Below are 20,241 nucleotides of genomic sequence, written 5' to 3'. Positions count from 1 at the left end.
ACGCACGCTCCTTGCTGTTCTACCGACGGTCAAAGAAAGATTAACGTTCATTGGCTACTAAAAATAAAACTTTGCGATTTTGTTCATTTTGCGCCAATGAAATGGGCTGTAACGAAATTCTTCCGGCATGGTGTACAAATATCCGGGCACTTGTCAATATTAAAATGGCGGAGGAAGAAACGACAGATTCACGAATTAATGAAAACAACGACAATATCTTTGAGATCTTGCAGAAACAAACTTCTATGCGTATGACATTGGACGCATTTGATGACCAACTTAGTGAAAATGGCAATGACATATTGTTTAATTTAAAACGGGATCAAAAAGGTTACAGGAATCTGCCGGGGTTGCAAATTACACATGCTGCACATGTTGCGAAGGAAGATAAAAATAAACAATCTGACTCTCCAGTGGCATCTTCACCCTCAGATTCAAAACGCTTGAAAATAGCGACCATTCCAACAACACATATTCCGGATCCGTGTGTCAGTCCCGATACTGGGAAAAGAAGGCGAATTCAGCATGATTATCGTAGACTGTCAAATTCTGGATATTTAGATGATTATGTTGGTAGTGAAAGACGTTTTTCATCAACAAGTGATTCATCAGAAATAAGTGGTTCGCCATCACCCCCAAAGCAAAAACCATTGCAGAAACCATCAAATGGAATGAATGGAACGACGAAAGGTATTTCTTGATCAAAGCTGCTGTTGTCAATATGTTGTCAGTGTATTTGCTACTGTACACATGTTTACATGCTGTCATGCACGTAGCCACATCATGTCTTGTTAAAGATAAAAAAAAAATCAATGGTCATTGGCATCAAGACTAGCATACTGTAATAAAACTTTCATGTGTTAAAAATATAATAAAACATTAAATAAAATGTACCAAGTATTTACTTTAAACAAAATAATTTGTAAAGGTTTGGGAGCAACACATCTCGAATTTAAACAACACAAGCAAAAATTCAGTCCACTTTGCATCATGCAAGAAGGTAGGAAACTTGTCCATTGTAGATCCTCAGAACATAGTAACTCCTCAAAAAATTGCAAAAAATTATATTTTTAATAGTTGCACCATTTAAAAGTGAAATTTACAGCTGAAACATGTGACTAACCTTTAAATAACATTACGAACGAATGTCACATCAAGTTTCGCCATGAAATGTCATTGTATCTTCGCTTGAGTTTCGCAAGCAGTCAATCCATCCCTGTAAGATGAAAGCATGTCATTCAGATTAAATATAGACCACTCAAGAAGAACTTCCAAGTCAGCGAATTGTTTAGATCTTTGAAAATCTATATTTAGAAATTATGCTCTTCTGTCTTATATAGCGTTGAACAGGCAAGTTTCCTACCTTTTGTATGTTGCTATTTTTGGACCCAATTTTTGCTGGTGTTGTTTATGTTCCAGATACAGGTGCCTGTGGGAACACCCTCAGGAAATTGAAGTGGAAAATTGACTTCTCAATTTTTAAGACTTCTAAAGTTAATCATCAAAGTTTTATCAATATTCACATCTCATTTGGTTTTATCTTTTTAAAACTTTTTTTTGTGGTTTCAAACATCATAAAAACTGATTAAAGCCAATAAATACTTAAAACCTTCTAAAACAGAAAACTACAGTACAAGTGTTGTGGTACTCAAACACAGTGCACAGTGTAAGTTCTCAGTACCTCCCACTTGAGGACACACTTGAAACATGGTTGAAACACTGGCTCATACTGGCTCAACACCTGAGCTTTTACCTGTATACTGACACTGACTCAACTCTGTGTGTGGATAGGTGTTTGAGTTGTTTAATAATCTAAATCAATGAATTACTGTCTTTGAGTTTGTATTATTTATGGCAAAGCCATATTTGGTCGTGCGTTGATGAGTTGCACCCCTGGATGCATGTGATATCACTAACAAATATGACGGACTCTTGAATTTAATGATTGAATTGTGTTTTGTCTTGCACTTCACCTCTTGATTTTGTTCAAAATGTGTATTCCCTAGTTTACAGTAAATACTGTATATATTATCATGTAAATATATTAATATTGATGGTATAGGCTATGGTAAACTTGAATGTTGTCAGTTTAAATTGTTAAATCTGTAACCTTACGTGGGAACTTTGCCTTTATTACAATCAAAATTCATTTCTAGTGCATACTTGAAATTTGAAATGTTTGGGTATGCTTTGTTTCAGTCATATATTCTTTTTTCTAGAGCTTTCTTGTCATTCAGTTACAAACACAGTATAAATAGTTTCAGTTATGTCACAGACTTCATTTGTAGCGACTCATTGTGTTTCCAATCAGCTAAAACAACACAAATCAAACACCATTTGTTTGCATATTTAATTATTAATTAGCAGGTAAACATTGGTTTTTAATCAGCTACAGCATCTGAAAAATAAACAAGCCTTCATCAGATATAAAACCAGTTGCTGGTACAACACACACCGGTTGCTGGTACAACACACACCGTGTCCTGTTAGCATTAATGTATCTAAAATATAGACAGTACATAATGACTGGACATCAAGAGGACGTCTAGCTGTGAACTTTTACATCTGTCATATAATTACAATCCCCTTCATTCGTACACTCATCTCACTGATGATGGATGTTTGCCGGTTGAAATAGCCAGGTTGAAACATGGACCATATTTAATCCCCTACACACAGGTGGTACTCTACACCAGCAGGTATTTGAGTAGCACAACACTTGACATAGGATTAAGTTCTAAAATTATTTCATTTTTTTTTTGTTTATACAAACATGGTGGGAAATGCAGTCAGAATTAGAAGAAATAAAATTAACAAAACAAATGATAATTGTATAACATATGGGAATCCTAATTCATTAAACAGTGATATAGCAGGACCTTTGTTATTGTCATCAATATGGTATCCTGCATGAATAGGTAACTGACTGAAATGAAGACTTGTGTGTTGTGATACAATAAATTTGATGATTCCAGGATTAGGATAGAATGGTGATTTGGCCAATGGAAGCTTAATTGGCATAACATTCTGAGGGGACTTGTGATGGTGAAATGACAAATGTTCTAAATATGTATGTTTAATAAAGTTTAGGATCAGTCACGTAGGCCTAATAACAAAAATACATTAACCGTACATGTGAGTTTTGGCTAAAAAACAAATAGCTGTATTTTTGATAACCTGACCCTTATAAATTTTTTGCCCTTGCACATTAAAGGTGTTTGAAGTTTTTGGCAGTAGAAAACAAAAAAATCTTTGTGTTAATATTGTAAAGCAAAGTAAGAGAAGTGTAATAGTTTTATCTGCTTTACTTATCGCTCATTCATAATACTTTTTCTTATTGCATATGAAACTTTCACATTATTTTATTTTGCTTGCTTGGGATTGCTTTTCAGGTCCGAAAGGCAAAGGTCAAGGTCACTTACTATAGATAGGAATGATATTGATAATACTGTTTAAAAGACACCAGAATCTAAGTACAGTCTGTAAATTAGAACCCGTGTTAACCAGTAGCATCAGATGAGTCCACACAAAGTAAAAACAAGCTGAATACAGTGACATTCACATGTAATTTCATATCCCTGGTTTATGAATACTCGCTGGTATGATAGTAAGCTTACCAACAGTTTGGTGCAAAGTTTGCGTTTGGTTCTAATTTGTACTATAAAAATTCTTATCTAAATATAATGCATATTCTGCATTTGTTATTTTATAAATACCCACCTGATTTTTTTTTGCATAACATTATAAATAGTTTTAATACAGTGTTTGGTCAATATTTAGAGCTATCTATTGGAATATCAATTTTATCTATTTAGGTAGAACTTCTGCTTTTTCCAAGCTCTTTACTGTGTGTCACAGAAACTGCAAGATAACACGATGTACTGCAAATGACATTTATTTCCTTGTTTTTACATCTATTTTAACATGTATAGCAAATGCTCATCTTCACATTACAAATATTGATACTTATAAACTGTATATGGATATTATTGCAAATGAACTTTTGCATATCTTTTAGCTGTCTCTAAAAAATCTTACTTAAGATAAGAAAATTACGTTGTATTAATAATGAAAATCTATCCTCAGGATTATGTCCCTTTGACACTATACATCTAATCGGCTAGTTTACTCATCACCATTATTCTATAAAACTTGTCTTCAGAGGTACAATGTCCTTCGTGATGCATTGGCTTGTGTGTTTACTGAGAAATGGGTGTAGATACTTACATGTATGTATGTTCACATGTATGTTTTACATGTGCTTCCATATATTTATGATGTAAGTTTGCATGCATGTACAAACAATGTATGTAGTGTACATATGTTTCTGTACAAATATGTATGTTCGTTGACATGTGTAAGAATGTAAATGAGTGTGTGTATGTATTGTTTGTGTGTATACATACATGTATATATGAAAGTGTGTGTATATGTCTGTATACAAGCATGTACATATGTACTACATATGTGTGAGAGGGTGTGAATGGGTGTGTACCTGGGTGTGTATCTGTATGAAGTCTCACAGTTTGAATATGTAGCTGTGTTCTCGTGCGTGTGTCTGTAAGCGTATGTTTATTTTTATTTATGTATCTACTGTACATTGTACTAAATAATAAGATAAGTTACAAAAAAATAACTTGTCTCCAGAAACCTTGCTGGGCAGGCGACACATCCACTTCCTTCAAATTTTTGTTTAGAACCCAGATCGTTTGTTGGATTGAATATGGTATGCCTGTATTATAGGAGCTGTTATTGATAAATATATTGGTTCTTATTAAATAACAGTAGACACCAGATCTAGTTCATTATGTAAATTTTTGTTTTGATGACAACATGGATTCATTGTTATGTTGCAGTGGCTCCATCCCCATCTAAGCATGACCGACAGCTGCCTGATTGTGACAACAGGAGCGTGGACAGTCATAATGGCATGAGGTCAAGTCCAGAAAAACTCCTGAAGTTGAACATTGGTAATCATCATGGTTCAAGGGAGGGGGAAGTGTCCAGCGATCAGAAAGAGCGCCGGCACCATCACCATCACCACCACTCAGAGCACCATCACAAACATGCACACCATAAACACAAGCATCGTCATCACAAGGAGCAACGTCAGACTACACCAACAAAGACGCCATTAGTCACTCTGAATGGCAAACAGGAATACCATGTCATCCCACAACAGACAGGTCTCACACTTAAAATCTCAGGGAAGAAACGTATCGTCAATAACTGTGGGGTGCAGGTCAACCTCCGCCGCAGGACAGAGAACAAAGGTGTGCAGGTACCGTCGGGGAGTGGTTCCTCAGGTGGAAAGGATGTACAAATGGCTACATCGGGGAATTTCTCCCCCAAAAAAGGGCTATCCAAGGTGTCCCGTGGGACCCAGACCGATAAAAAGTCGAGCAAATACAACACGGAAAGTGCTAGTAATAGGACCAGTGGTCACACCAAGGTGGAAACTGACACTAAGCCTTTGAGTGCTATTGATGTCATGAAAAATGTTAAAACAGAACGTTTTAATGACATAAACTTACAAAATGGACAGAACTTGGTTGATGACACTTTGCCTTTTTCAAATTCTAAATATAAAAAGTTTATGCACATAGAAAAATATTCTAATGGTGGAGCACTTGTGTTACATGTGTATGAAGAAGAGATCTCGCATCTATCCCACGAAGAGCGTGTTGAATTAGCAAAGGACTATTTTGATTTTGTTTATGGTGAAAGCCCTGAAGGTGTATCAAATTGTGTGATGGGTATTGTTCATGGCGCTGTTGCTTCCCAACCTGACTACATAGACTATTTTGCAGAGAATCATCCAAACATGACTGTCAAGGCAGGTATTTTAGGCAAATCAGACATTGAGAGTTTGTCAATGGTCAAGTACAGGGAACAGGTGATGAAATCGTACCAGAATGGTACATTCCGAACAGGGCCATTGTTACAGATAAGTTTAGTAGGGACAGTGCACGAGGAAGTAGGGGACTATTTTCCTGAGTTTTTAGATTCAATGGAGGAGAATGAGTTTCTGAAAGCAGTAATGCCTTGGGGTGAGAGATCGCTGGTACAGCTGAGTAGGAACCTGAGCAATGATGGCCCTATTTTGTGGGCACGTCCTGGAGAACAGATGGTGCCCACTGCTGATATGCCAAAGTCCCCCTATAAACGGAAACGGTATGTATACATTTATGTACCATTTATCTTGGAATAAATGTCCTATAGGCTTGACATGATTTCAAAAGAGGTAACATAAAATACCAACTTTTGTAAATAGTTACTCTTCCTTACGGTTTGTGATTACATTGTATATGTACATAGTTTTCTTTAATTTTGACATGTCCAATATACAGAACAAGTATTAATGGATACGATGCTAATGTTAAAACAGTCAAGAATAAATAATCTTGTAACATGAAATAGGTCCCTCAAATTAGGAATGAGAGAAGCTTTATGAACACTTGCAATTGACACATCTGGGGGTGATCAAATTACCATATAGACTATAAGCCAATACAGGATCTCTGACTCAGCGTACTGAAGAAAGGAGGGCTTATTACAAAACAGTTCTGGTTTATAGTTAGACAGCAGCCTGTTGCTAGATAATTATGGTAATATTTTTTTGTCAAAGTTAGCAAATTGTCAGACTGTCATCTTTAGAAGAGATAGTGCCTTGGTAGAATGAAAAAGACAAGGAAGTAGTATTGTATTCTTCCTTTAGTTCATTGTGATTTGATTCCACAGTGGTATGAATGAGCTGAAGAATCTGTCATACCTACCGCGTGCATCAGAACCTAGGGAAGTTTTGGTGGAGGACAGAACCCGCTGTCATGCTGACCATGTGGGTCAAGGGTTTGACCGAATGACCACAGCAGCTGTAGGAGTTCTTAAAGCTGTCAAATATGGAGAGGATAGGTAAGTTGATTGTATAAATAAATCCTGGAGAAATTAAAAATCAGATTTGTTTTTCTAATTTCATGAACTTATTTTGTCAGTTTTCCTGTTTATTGGATCATTATTGATCACAGCACATTTTGTCTAAAGCCAGTCTAAGTAGCTGGTAAAACTCGACAAGCATACTCACAAAGATTTTCTACTTTTTTATCATTTTTACGCTACTTAAAACTTTTGGAGGAGCATTCTGTCACTTGTCATGTCCAACCACCTGTCTCTCTGTCTGCTCTTTCATGTCTGGAGCATAGAAACATAACTTTTCACACAGTTAAGCAAGGATCATGAAACTTGGTGTATACGTTGTTCATACTAAGGGAATGTATACCAAATTCAGGTCCCTTGACCCCTCAGAGTTATTGCCTTTTGTTAAGAATTTCTTGTCCAGAGCATACCATATTTTCTGGGTTATAAGCTGCACAGGTATATAAGATGCAGAGCCAGTTTTACTGATTTTTTAATTTGAATCACATAAAAGCCGCACTGCAACATAAGCTGCACCATTTCTTAAGAAGTGGTAACCATTACGTTGACCAAATTTCGTTGATAGAAGAGACAACAGAGGGCAATTTAACAAGATGGTCAACAGAACATTTCATTAAGATTGCAAATGAATTATTCACATGATCCTCTATGTTATTAATGTATTTTAAAAAATGTAAAAAAGCAAACATCAAACTTGTTAGGCTTGGGTGCCTTCACAGATTGTCTACGGACAGATATAGGGTCTGACATTACATACAGTTTACTAAACAATCTATCCATTGGTTTCTGACAAACTAAGTGTATACATTGTCATATTAAGAAAATGTGCAGTGTACCCAATTCAGGGCCTGCAACCAATAATTTCAGAATTATCGCCCTTTGTTGAAGTATTGTGTCCTATAAAGTCATTTTCAGGGAGTATTCATCAGTTTCACATCTATTCTTGTTTTCATATCAGTCATCTAATACCAAATACTGCCACCTATTGGCTGAATCAGTATTGAGCTATATCATCTGTTTTATGAAATGAAATGAAACATAGTTGAAACCCTGTGGCTTTTGGGGGTAGATCATGTTCTCCATTTCCATTTTAAATTATTTCATATTAAGTATTTAATTCCCAAACTTTGCAAGTTATTGTTGAAAATTTCCTTCTCAATTCACCAATTTTCTCCCCAAAATGAGGCTAAAATTTCCCACGCAAAATCAGTCCCAAAAAAAAAAAACCTAAAATGAAACATACATTTATTTCATAAATACCCAGTTATCAATGTAATATTTCCCATTACATTAATTCTTGTCACATAATGTAGCCTAAGGAAGCTGAGGTTGACTGAAGGTTTCCATTGTGAAGGCTTGACTTCATGGTGTCATACGCTTTGTGATTAAATGTCACTTAAGAAAAAGACATATAGGGTGAATATGTCCAAAATTTGTGTTGGATTGATGAAATGATCAACAAGTAGTATTTTGTCTGTTTTCCAGCAATATTGAAGGCCGTGTTGTTAAGGATGTGATTTGTTTCCATCCTGGAGATTTTCTAGAATTGGTTGACAAACTTCATCTAGATCTCCATGAACCTCCAGTCTCACAGGTATGTATAAAAGATTGTTTTTTCTGGTTTTTTTTTTAATTTAATTTTCTTGGAATTTTGAAACCCAATCCCTCTGAAATTGAAAGTCTCCTTAAACTGTTGGAACTCTAAATCATATAGAATGTTGATCACTGTGACCTGTATTTTCACTTTTCAATTACATTTTTAGATTTTACTAAATCAAAGCAGGTACATTATACTGACATTTTCATGTATTTAATCAGTTCTTGTTCTAGGAATAAAGATTCAGGAATAAAATTGTTTGCTTTACCACTTTATTACAGTTGATTTCTATTCACATTCTTCACTAAATGTTGACACAATTGATAAGTATATACAGTCAAGTTTTTTTGAAGATATATAAGTAAAAATTTATGATATCAGGGGGGAAAATTGGATTTTATGAGTTATAGAATTATATTTTGTATTTCTTTATAGTGTGTTACATGGTTAGAGGATGCCAAACTGAATCAGCTGCATAGAGAAGGCATTAGATTTGCACGCATTCAGTTACGGGACAACGATATCTACTTCATCCCACGCAACGTAATTCATCAGTTCAAAACTGTCTCGGCTGTCACCAGTATTGCCTGGCATGTCCGACTAGCCCAGTATTATCCCCCAGAACCTGAGGAGAATACAAATATAGACAATCTATCAACAGAGGAGAAAGATGCTTTGCCCTCTTCAAAGGATCCAGAAGCTGAGGTGAAGGATTTGACAAGTCCAATGACAATTGATACAGCACAAGGAGAGGAGAAAACGTCTGGAAAATCTGTTCCTGTAGCAGTGCCTCCTATAGACTCTGCCATTAATGAGGAAAACAGCGAGGAAAAGTCCTCAATTCATTCATCACAAAAAGTCACATTTCTTCCAGATATGAAGGAAAAGCTCACAACAATTGCCACAAAAGTTGTTTCATCATCTGTGAAAGTAGGGGGAAAGGACAGAAATTCATCAATTTCTTCTTCACCCAAACACCATTCTGTGAAAGTTGAAAAGAAGGAAAAGTCATCGTCATATTCAACCAAGTTCGGAGTCTCCCCCATGAAAACCAGTAACAAAAAGGATCAGGTGGCAGCTCCTTCTCACAAACCAACATTAAAGTTGGAAAAGCAAGAGAGAGCTGAGGCCATTTCTAAAGCCATGAGTGCTGCACAAATGAAAGTAGAAGGGCAAGATGGCCATCGTAAGGATGAAGAAAAAAAATCTAAAAAGGTTCATCATAAGGATGCAGAAAAAAAGTCTAGAATTAGTCATCTCAAGGACACGGAGAAAAAATCGAAAAACATTGTTAGGGAAATAGAGAAAAAGCCTTGTGTGCAAAAAGAGACCATTATCACAATGGACAGTTCTCGTGTTGCTGAGGTTCAGAGCTCCACTTCCAAATTCCAGTCCAATAGTGATGTTCAAAGTAGCAAGGACACTACCTCGATGGAGAACTGTATTCCTGAAGTAGTGATTTCAAGGGACACAACTCCACAGCACAAAGACACTGCAGAAAATCCAAAGGCATCAGACACTGATAACAGTTGTGCAAAAGAGGAAGTCGCCATGGATATTTCATAGCAAATAATTCCATCCTGCAATATTTAATATATATGAAACCTGATACAAATCTTCCTCAAGATGCAACTCCTGAACTTTGGAAGTGTCATATGTGCAAAACTGTTGTTGAAAATTGATATTTGTTTATTTGTCATAGATTTATGATAGACTCTTTACAGCACTTATGATCATGGTCTCTCATTAGGGAGTCCACATGAGTATATTGTAGTTTAACTTAGAGACATTTATAAAAAGAGTAAATTGTGACCTGCATTTTTTTAAGAGCATTTAAATGATGATGTTAATTGTATTTATTAGTTCTGACATCAAAACACTTCACAATTCAGTCTTAAAGCGTATTTTCTGTATATATCAGTTGGTGTCACTAGGGCTGTATATTGGAGGCTTGATGGGGTGATAAGTTGCCATATTATACTTGTAATAAGCCTATGGTCTCTAATTAGTAAACCTGTAATTAAGGACAGGTAAAGAAAATCTTAGCAATAGGTACCCATCTTTAGCTCACTTCCTTTCTTGTCACTGGCAAATTTTGAAGTAAATCGTAAAGAACTACTTTAATTAATAGAACTATTTATATGGAAAAGTTTACAGAATTGCATTGGAGTGTGGTAATTTGTCAATTGAAGACCACCATCATAACTACAGCTGCTATTGTAGTAAAAACTGGACATATGTGCCTGTATGTATACCAGATTTAGATCTGACTGTACCAGCTTTCTGTATGTTCATTGTATAAATTGTTATTATTATTCCTTATAACTTTTCTATGTGATGAGCCAATGTTTTGTATAAAAGCCTACGCCTTATACAGGTTAGATGGCTTGTACATGGAAACATGTCCTTCTACAATCTGCTGTTATCAGTTTTCTTGTGTCTAAAGGAGAAGGATCTCCAAGGCTTAATAATTATTTTCCTTGGGCTTAAGGAGAGAAGTCACCTCAGCTTACTAACAATTTTCTTTGATCTTCAGGAGAGGAGTCCCCTAGGCTTAATAGCAGCTCTCTGCAATCTTAAGAAGAAAAGTTTCCTTTGCTTAATAATGATTTTCCCCCTCTTAAGGTGATGAGCCCCACTAGGGTTAACAATATTCCCCCCATCTTAAGGAGAAAAATTCCCTTCTCTTAATAACAATTTTCTCCGGACTCAAATAGAGGAGTCCCTGGGCTTAACAACAATTTTCCTCAGTCTTAAGGAAAGGAGTCCCTGGGCTTAACAACAATTTTCCTCAGTCTTAAGGAAAGGAGTCCCTGTGCTTAACAACAATTTTCCTCAGTCTTAAGGAAAGGAGTCCCTGGGCTTAACAACAATTTTCCTCAGTCTTAAGGAAAGGAGTCCCTGGGCTTAACAACAATTTTATGGTCTTAAGAAGAGAAGTCCCATGGGCTTTATAACAACTGTCAGCCTCCTTAAGGAGAAAAGTTCCTTAGGAGTAATATCATTTTCCCTGTCTTATGGAGAGTCCCCTAGGCTTAATACAGGTAATTTGTGATGATACACCTTGGATTTAAGGCTTGATGTAAATGTCCGTCCAGAGAAGAATTAGGGTTGCCTTTTTCAATCATAATGAAGAAAATTCTATAAAAACAAATCTTTAGATATGATTTGAGATGTTTTTATGGTTTTTTGATAGAAGCCTGAGGTGAATGCCAGAAAAAATATTGATTGTTTCACCCCTTGTAGATAATCTCTTGGGGAACCAATCTTTAGAAAATGATAATTTCTGAAAGAGCTTGGTCATCTATCTAATTGTACTAGTTACTGCTGTAGCTAATTGATATGTCAATGGATGACCACCTAACAATAGATCTCAACCACATAAGTATTTATTGAGCAGAAAAATTGCACATGTATTTTGTAATATAATGCATTACCACGGTAATTAGAATTGTGTTACCTCTCAACTTCTAAATCAAGGCTCTAAATCAAAGATTAGTGCTGACTGAATTTATTTGTCTGTCCAAATTATTCTTAACATTCTTAAATCATTTTGGGGGCATTGTCTGAAGAATTCTGACATTCTATCTATCTCAGACCGATGTAAAATGTTAATAGAACATCAGAATGATTCTGACAATGTGGAGAGGGAGTGGGGTAAAGTTAAAATAGAAAGAAAAATTATACCTGGTAATCAGATTCCTCCTGCTACAAGACTTAGCTCTGATAAATACTGTTTCATAATATTCACATTTTGCAGTCAAGTTCTTGACTTGTTTTTGAAACTTTAATAATATAATCATAATGTGAAATCTGTAGTTGGGTAAAAATAGAGGTGTCGCTGTAATGTAAGTGTCATGTGGATGACAAATCATTCCCAAGTAATGATCCGCAGCAATGGTGAAAATGTTTAGGAATGATAGTGTATTTAAAGAAAGTATATGCTCCATGTAAGGAGATAAATTATTGTCAGATTGATGCATATTACGGCATCAACATTGTTTCATATAGAGCTACATATAAGGCTAGTTCCATCTTTGTTAGTGTGCTGGATCCGATTTCTGCCTACAGGTATGCATGTTTACTTAATACAATCACAGGATAGGTATATGATATATATATAAAATCATACATGCGCTTTAAGATTATATCTATACACGATATTGTATTGTGTTAATGAGGCAGCTAACAAGAACTGGAATTGTATTTAGACTTTTGTTGTTGTTGTTGTAGTAATATTTGTTTGATATGTGGTAATTTTGATAGCTACATTATTTTTCACATTGTTCACGTTGTACACATTGATACTATCAGGATACCAACTGTTGTATCACAGACAGAATGTTTGTAATTGTTGATACTTATTATTCAAATTTTGATTTGCTATTACCCTTGATTTTGACTTCACACAAAACGTGTGTAATCAGCATGAGCCCTCAATCCTAGCTTGGATTAAAATGGATTTTACCATAAATAGAATTCAGCACTACTTCTGATATTTTGAGATAAACCAAAGAATCAACATTTATACAAGGCTCTGGTCACCCATTTTTGTTTGGAAATTTTGTTGAGGATGTTTTACTTCTCTTCATTCATCTGACAAAAGGGTTTTCAGGTACCGATGAAAGATTTGTGTCACAGAAGTAAGTGACATATTAAAATTTCAAACATTTTTTAATGGAGATAATGCTTACTTTCTATACTGGGTTCACTTGATCCACCCATGATAAGGACCAAGTAGAATTCAAGACTGTGGAATACAATAATTAACAGTAACAATCCAAAACTAAAATCAAATGCTAATTTGTCAAAATACGTTTGTACATATTAGTTAATATAGTTTGTCATAAGACCTTGTAATCTTCATCTCTTATTAAATCTTAAATTTTTGAGATGTCAGTAAAGAAATCTTGACAATAAAAAGATTTTGTTCACAGTGTAGTAGAAAATGTTTGAAATTCTTACATTGTACATTGTAGTATGGATTTCTGAGAAGAAATTGTACATTCTTGTCTTGATATAAATAGGCTTTTTACCCTGGTAAAGAAGTACTGGTAGTTGTTGAAATCTTGTTGAATTTGTATCTCTGATGCATCAACACAAACAAAACAAGAGCAGTTTTAGTTGGAGTGATGAAGGTATGATTGTTTTCAATGCTTCACTTCCTGTTCAGAATCAATGTTATCACAAGCTACTTTATTATGAAAGGATTCCGGTCACACATGCAAAGGTCTACTATTCTTTAGGGTGTGGGGCAAAGGTCAAGGTCATGTTTACTATTTGAAGAAAATTCCCAACCAGCATTCAATGATATCACTTTAACACTAAGCTTTATGCAAATGTAAAACAATATGAAAAAAGGTTTTGTTTCATTATTTGTTTGTTTGCTCAGTGTATCTCGCTGTCAACAGCCAGGGTTATTTTGAGATGAGGTAACCTTGGAGTAGCTGGTGGCTATCTCACTGAATACCTTGCAGGAGGCCTGTCACTATGCTATTTAAAGCAATTACGGTAAAGTGTCACATGTAAGGACAAGAGCAAAACAATAAAAGATCATTCATGCTTTCGGCTTCTTGCAAAACACAGACCACCCTGATTAGAGATAGAGCAACACATCTCCGACCGACTGTTATCAAAGTCACTTATTATTTAGATGTATAATCTAATAAGGATACCAGTATTTGTGTCTTATCAACATATTCTTGTTTGCTGATGAACTTGACAGTTTAAATTGATAATTCACAGCATGCCAACTTGTTTTCCTTGTCAGAAACAAGCTACAGTTAACAGTGTGACTTGTATGACATTGACAGCAAATTGATGAAATACTTGTTTTCTGTAACACTAAACATTTAGATAGTATTCTTATTAGAAATAATAGTAGATTTAGATGAGAATTGTTTAAATGTGGTGTGGAAATGAGATGTTACTGCAAATACAACATTTATTGATTACTTGATGCAAAATACTTGAGTTTCCTTGAATGATGTGAAAATTATTTTCCTCTTATTGGATTCATAGATAAAACCAGATTTGAACAGAGTAATTATTTCATATGTGTCTTTTATATTACTTTTAGCCATTAACTTATTTTATGTTTAATTTTCCTGACTGTTACATAGGGCTGTTTCTCTATAGCATTGTTACATTAAATTAAGTTTTTTCTGTCTGGCACAGCTGTTATGTATAAGCTCTATGCAATGTGTTTTTATGTATTAATATTTTACCTGCAATAAGCTTATATTTACCTGAATGAAACATTACCATACAATGATACATTTCAATTTTCGTTCTGATCTGTAAGAATCTGTAGGATATCGTCAAGAAATGATGGTTCGTACAGATTTATATCTAATTCTCATGTTTACGAAAACTTTTCATGTGGTTATTAAGAGTGAGCAATATTAAATTTAATTACAGATATACATAAGGTGGTTCATCCAAAAATAAAGTCCTTCCTGCTGTGCTGATACAGGGACAAAATTTGGAATAAGCTAATACTTGATTTTGTCTCTATGTGGATGGTCTTTACTTCGAATTTGTCACAATTATATTTTGTTTTATATTTATCAGCTAACATTTATTTATTGAAGGAAGTAACAGGTTATTATTTCTCTCAAGGTATTGTAAAAAAAAAATGTAATTTCTGAAATGTCTTGTGCTTCTGCAGTTTTTGAAAGAACTTACCTGTTATGGTTTTGTGCAATTTAATCTCTCGTCGACCTAACAAAAAGCTCCAGTCCCCTACCATTGACTTTTTTCTTTAAGCTGGAAATGATACACGCTCAAATAATTGATTACATCGATCATAGCATGGTAATCAAGTGAAATTCACTGAATATGTAAACATATGTAAGGATTCAGTTTCCGTTGTTACCACAGAACATGAACCTCAGATTATTCTGTTGATTGATTTTTATAATGAACTGGACACAACATGAATGCCAAACTGATCTAAAATAAATTGATAGAATGTGCGAAAATTAGACTAAGAACATGCTCTAAAAAGTAGACTATATAGCCTATATATAAGGCTATCAAAGTTTGGTGTAGGTTACAGGACTAAACTTCAGTAAAATCATACTTAGGAAGGATTATTATGATAAAATTTACTTGAGATTGCTTGCAATTTGATGATGTATTTGTTAATCTACCTCAAATTTTCAAGATTAAAAACAAAATTTAAGTATCAGTTTATGATAAGAATATAGAATGTTAAACTCCACTCAGATTCTAGTTGTAGTCCTGGGTACACAACTCCACCCTACAGAGGGTAAAATGTTCGGACTAGGGAGTGGCTAAAGTGCCACATCCTGTGGCTGAATTACATTTGTTTGGAAGTGTTCTTATTCACATACCTTAGGACTTTGTTCTTAAGTCCATAGCATGGCTATTTAAGTTTAAAACTTGTACAGATGATAAAGGACTGGTAATTTTCATTTGTCCTGTATCATTTAGACATTACACTTTTAAGTAGATCATACATTGCATTTGTGTGTGTTTTTTTTCTAAGTAAGCAGCAGAAAAATTCGGTTAGATTATTGAAAATTTTCTGATCTGATAACTTAATATTTTTTTAGTTTCTGTTTGAAAGATAAAAATATGTGGTATTATTCCTGTAAAAATTTCTCCGTGTCATTTTAATGTAATGTTACTACTGTATATCTTGATGATTTATATATATATGACAAAAATTGATATGTAAATATATATGTTGACTTTTTTCAATGAAGCTGTTTTATCAATATTAATGAGTCCTTGCTGGGAATGAATTCAATAAAAGGTTTAATATATGAAGATATATTTAGTAGATAACATACCTTTTATATTGCACTCCTTTTAAACTTTGCTCTTGTCTTTCAAAGTGTAATTATTACCCTCCTTGATATTTAAAATTCTTCAGAATTTGGTATTTCACAAAGAAAGAGAAAAAAAGTAACAACCTGGAATTATGGTACATGTCACATTGTCATCCTGAGTGTCATCTTGTACTTTTAGCTTTACATCGTTTTTAAGTGACTGAGGAAGCCTTCAAAATTCGTTTTGTATATGCACTGTGGTTTCTGGTCATCTGATAGTTTACAATTCGGCAAATACATGTCTAATTTTGTATGCAGTGATCATCCTATTACTTAAACACACTAGCTGTAAGCTTTGGTGTAGAGAGCTTTTTTATTTGAATTAAGTCTGACAGTTGCCTCTCTCATTAAGTTTTTGTCACCTCTATGCAATGTCACTTTTAATGATGAACATTTCATCTACCTGGCTGAAATGTTCAGAAAGTTGAAGACCATTTGGGGATGGTTTAGAATCTTAATCACACAGTCTACAAACTTGTATCTGAACCTTGAGGTTAGGACTTGTGTACCAAGTCCCCATATAGATAGTCTCTTCACAGTGGCCACTCTTCTGGTGCAAGGGAAGCAACTCTTTACAAATGTAGGTTTTGAACTTGCTTTGTATGAGTGAGAATCAAGTTGCAAAGATCATGATTTTCTGAAGGAAACCTTTATTTGTATTTTCCCAAAATTATAATTTCTAGACTGCTTTGTTGTCAGTCATCAACTGGTCTGTCAACTGATACAAAAATGAAGTGAACTGAAGGTCACTTAGTCCTGCAAGGAAAATTACACGGATTAAATATCAATTTTACAAGGGTCATTATATGATAATTTTACTAAGATCACACGAACAGTTTCTGGAGTAGATATTTATATCTGGCCCATTCTTGTACCATAACTTGAGTTTGTATATACACATGTCTGTATGTGATTGTTTAATAACGATGAGTCTCATTTTACTAGATTGTAAATGACAATTTATGTTTGTGTTGGCTAGTGCATTCTATACTATAACTGTAAATGTTGGATGTCCCAAACACTTTTTTTATCTGTAATTATATACAACATATATATTTTTCTCTTCTGTACGTCACTGTGAACTGTGGCACAAATTGATGCATTAACTTTGTGCTTGTAGAATAAACAAATCCTTGTCCACGTTTCTGTTCTAATTATTATATTTTCATTTTACAAAAGATTTTTCTAGTTATTTATTTTGTGAGAAATTGGAACAGATATAAGTCATACTTCATCTCAATCTGAAAGTAAATTTGATCGGTAGGAGATAAAAAGGAGAAGAGAATACCATCCTTCCTTGAAGAAGTTACACATTTTGTCATCAGGGGCTTGCCTCCATATGAGAACATTTCTCAGTCAAACCCCACTAAGCTTGGAGAGCAGGAAGATATAAAGTAATTAGTTTGTCTATGCATCAGTCCATGCATCCATAATATAACATTGGCACAAGATATCTCGTGAACCCCAGGACAGATTTTGTTTGTATACACAGCATTATACCGCCACAGTCTATACCCGATTAGATTTTGGTGGTCATTGGTCAAGTTCAAAGGTCAACATTTATCACTTAAACAATAAAAAGGAGGTGACCAGATATATCACAAACTCCATAGCAATTTTTTTTTCATATTTACACCATATTATAAAAAGACCAAAATAGGTGGTGGGGCCAGTATTCACTTCTTGATAATGGGTTGAGGTATATCAGTCTCTACTGGCTTTGGTTTTATTGAATAAGATAAGATTATGTGCTTCATATTTACCTTGTGTCAGCGTTTAGAAGGCACCCTAAAAGATGCATTATCCTAGCAGCAAATATGGGAATGAGGAGAGTTCACTTATCAACAATATGTCGTCCCAAGTGGAAAAATTAAACAATTACACTGAATCACGCCACAGGTAATGAAGCAGGTATTCTCCTACAATTTGCTGTTCAATGAGATCTAGTCAGAAAATAGCAACATTGCTTTGACAGCCTTCAAATTTTATATGACGTTTTCTTGTGCGGTAGACTATTTGAACTCTAAGAAAAACAAAAAAGAAAATACCGACATGTTAAAGAATCAAAGAGTCATAATTCAAACATATAATCGACGAAAGAAAGATTTACACGGAGATTAATGGAAAAAGTACAAGGTGAATAAGACCAGGTGTTCCGGAAGAGTAAGCCTGACAACTGGCCAGATAGTATTTCTTTTCAGAAGACAGGTTCCAATAAGCTCTGAGACGGACACTAAATGGATACCTTCAAGCGACATAACCAGCTTTACTCAGTGTCTATTGCCTTGTATAGGAACAAGAGGAAACTCGGACTAAGATATTCCAGACTACCCAGATAGCCTCACTAGAATAACGAATATTTCAAATGACAGGTCGAAATATTTTGAGTGATAATTCGAGACTGCAGACAACACTATACAAAACTTCATGCAACGTCACCCAAGATTGCCTCTCTTAGATTTACTGTAGACTTTTTTTTCGCGGTCAACCTGACCTCTTGTATTTTCAGGTTATGTGACCGCAGATTGTGACCACAGATATTTCAACTCCACCAAAATACATGCGACAGTGGTGACATGCATGCATCATGATTTCACCCAGCTATTAAGATGATTGGTGCTCTCTTGGACTACTATTACAACATCCATGTACATGAAAGTAGTATATATTTGACTCCATATGTTCACATATCTTAGGGATTGAACATTTTTATTGCCGATAATGATTTACACTTTATACTATGTAATCACGTATGAATGCAGCTGTTATAAAAAAACAATGGTATTTGAATCCGGGACCTTCGAAATCTAGACCTACGCTTTCACCACTAGAGCTAAATGACTATAGCATTCAACGTTGGGGGATCTTCTATGTAATGTTGTGTCTGAAAGTTTTCCTGAGGTAATGCTCTTTGCATTTGATTGCGATTTTCATAGTTCACAGTGTTAATTATATATATTCTGTCTAGGTCAACTGGAAAAACCTTGGTCAGGAACACCGTGGGATTCCGTGTCGTTTTCGGTGTGGGGATCCTGCCAAACTAGGCGCTAATATATTTTTATATTGTTATCTTTTAGCCAATAATACTTATCGGGTTAAAGTAACCCAATGAAATTAAGAAATAAATGTATAAGAAGGCATGTTCGTTAATCCATTGTTGGTCGTTACCTACAGGTAACATAAACTAGACATACACGTTGAACCTGTCGCCTAGGTCAGGGATTATTTCTTAATCCTTCTGAAGGCAGGGATTAGAGGTATCCTAATATAATATCGTACACTAAGATAAAAATATCAGACACTTGGTCATACTTATGTGCATAACATATGCATGGAATTAAATAACATACGGCACGGATAATAAAGGATTTTCCCAGATTTACGTTTTAAGTACACGGACAACGGCTAGGCCACTACACATTTTGTTATAAGGCATGATAACAGAACTTTACTTAACGTCACGTTTTCAATTAATTTTTGTAAAATATTTGTTAAGGTATTCGATATTTCTCGGAATTAAATACCTGATCACCGCGACTTACCGGACAGTTCTAAGGGGACTTGAGTCTAGGTGGCGTGTCATTGTCCAACGGCTTGAGGAATGATGGAGATGTTCACCATAGACATAAGTAAGTAGAATTTATTTTTTTATTGATTAATTCATTTATTTAGCAGGCAAACCACAGATAGATGAGAAAACAAGTAATAACAGAAGTGAGATGGAGATCTGCATGAAACTGAAAAAATATATAAATGTAATCTGAGTAAAAAATATTTAGCAGAGCAAATTAAAGGGAGATAACCACACGGTACGGTGAGGAAACCAGGGTGTAATCTAGAAACAAATTATTT

General features: G+C 34.8%; 1 protein-coding gene across 1 annotated transcript; it reads left to right on the top strand.

Moving 5' to 3' along the window:
* The first annotated feature begins 164 nt into the window (after positions 1 to 164).
* Positions 165 to 10,654, top strand: LOC132564193 (lysine-specific demethylase 9-like). Its single transcript, XM_060228867.1, has 5 exons — positions 165 to 690; positions 4,857 to 6,174; positions 6,742 to 6,912; positions 8,419 to 8,527; positions 8,966 to 10,654. The coding sequence occupies exons 1-5, from the start codon at positions 165 to 167 to the stop codon at positions 10,094 to 10,096; spliced, it is 3,255 nt and encodes a 1,084-aa protein (XP_060084850.1). The 3' UTR covers positions 10,097 to 10,654.
* The last annotated feature ends 9,587 nt before the right edge of the window (positions 10,655 to 20,241 follow it).

The sequence above is a fragment of the Ylistrum balloti genome, unplaced genomic scaffold (assembly GCF_031769215.1).
Source record: "Ylistrum balloti isolate Yb309-2 unplaced genomic scaffold, AGI_CSIRO_Ybal_v1 Utg372038, whole genome shotgun sequence".
NCBI classification, from domain to species: Eukaryota; Metazoa; Mollusca; class Bivalvia; order Pectinida; family Pectinidae; genus Ylistrum; species Ylistrum balloti.
This window is presented reverse-complemented; position numbering and strand designations above follow the sequence as displayed.

Bases quoted from the DNA above. Each gene is read 5' to 3' on its own strand.
- LOC132564193 (XM_060228867.1), top strand. From the start codon at position 165: ATGGCGGAGGAAGAAACGACAGATTCACGAATTAATGAAAACAACGAC. The intron at 691-4,856 runs GTATTTCTTGAT...GTTATGTTGCAG, and splicing joins AATGAATGGAACGACGAAAG to TGGCTCCATCCCCATCTAAG. The intron at 8,528-8,965 runs GTATGTATAAAA...ATTTCTTTATAG, and splicing joins ATGAACCTCCAGTCTCACAG to TGTGTTACATGGTTAGAGGA.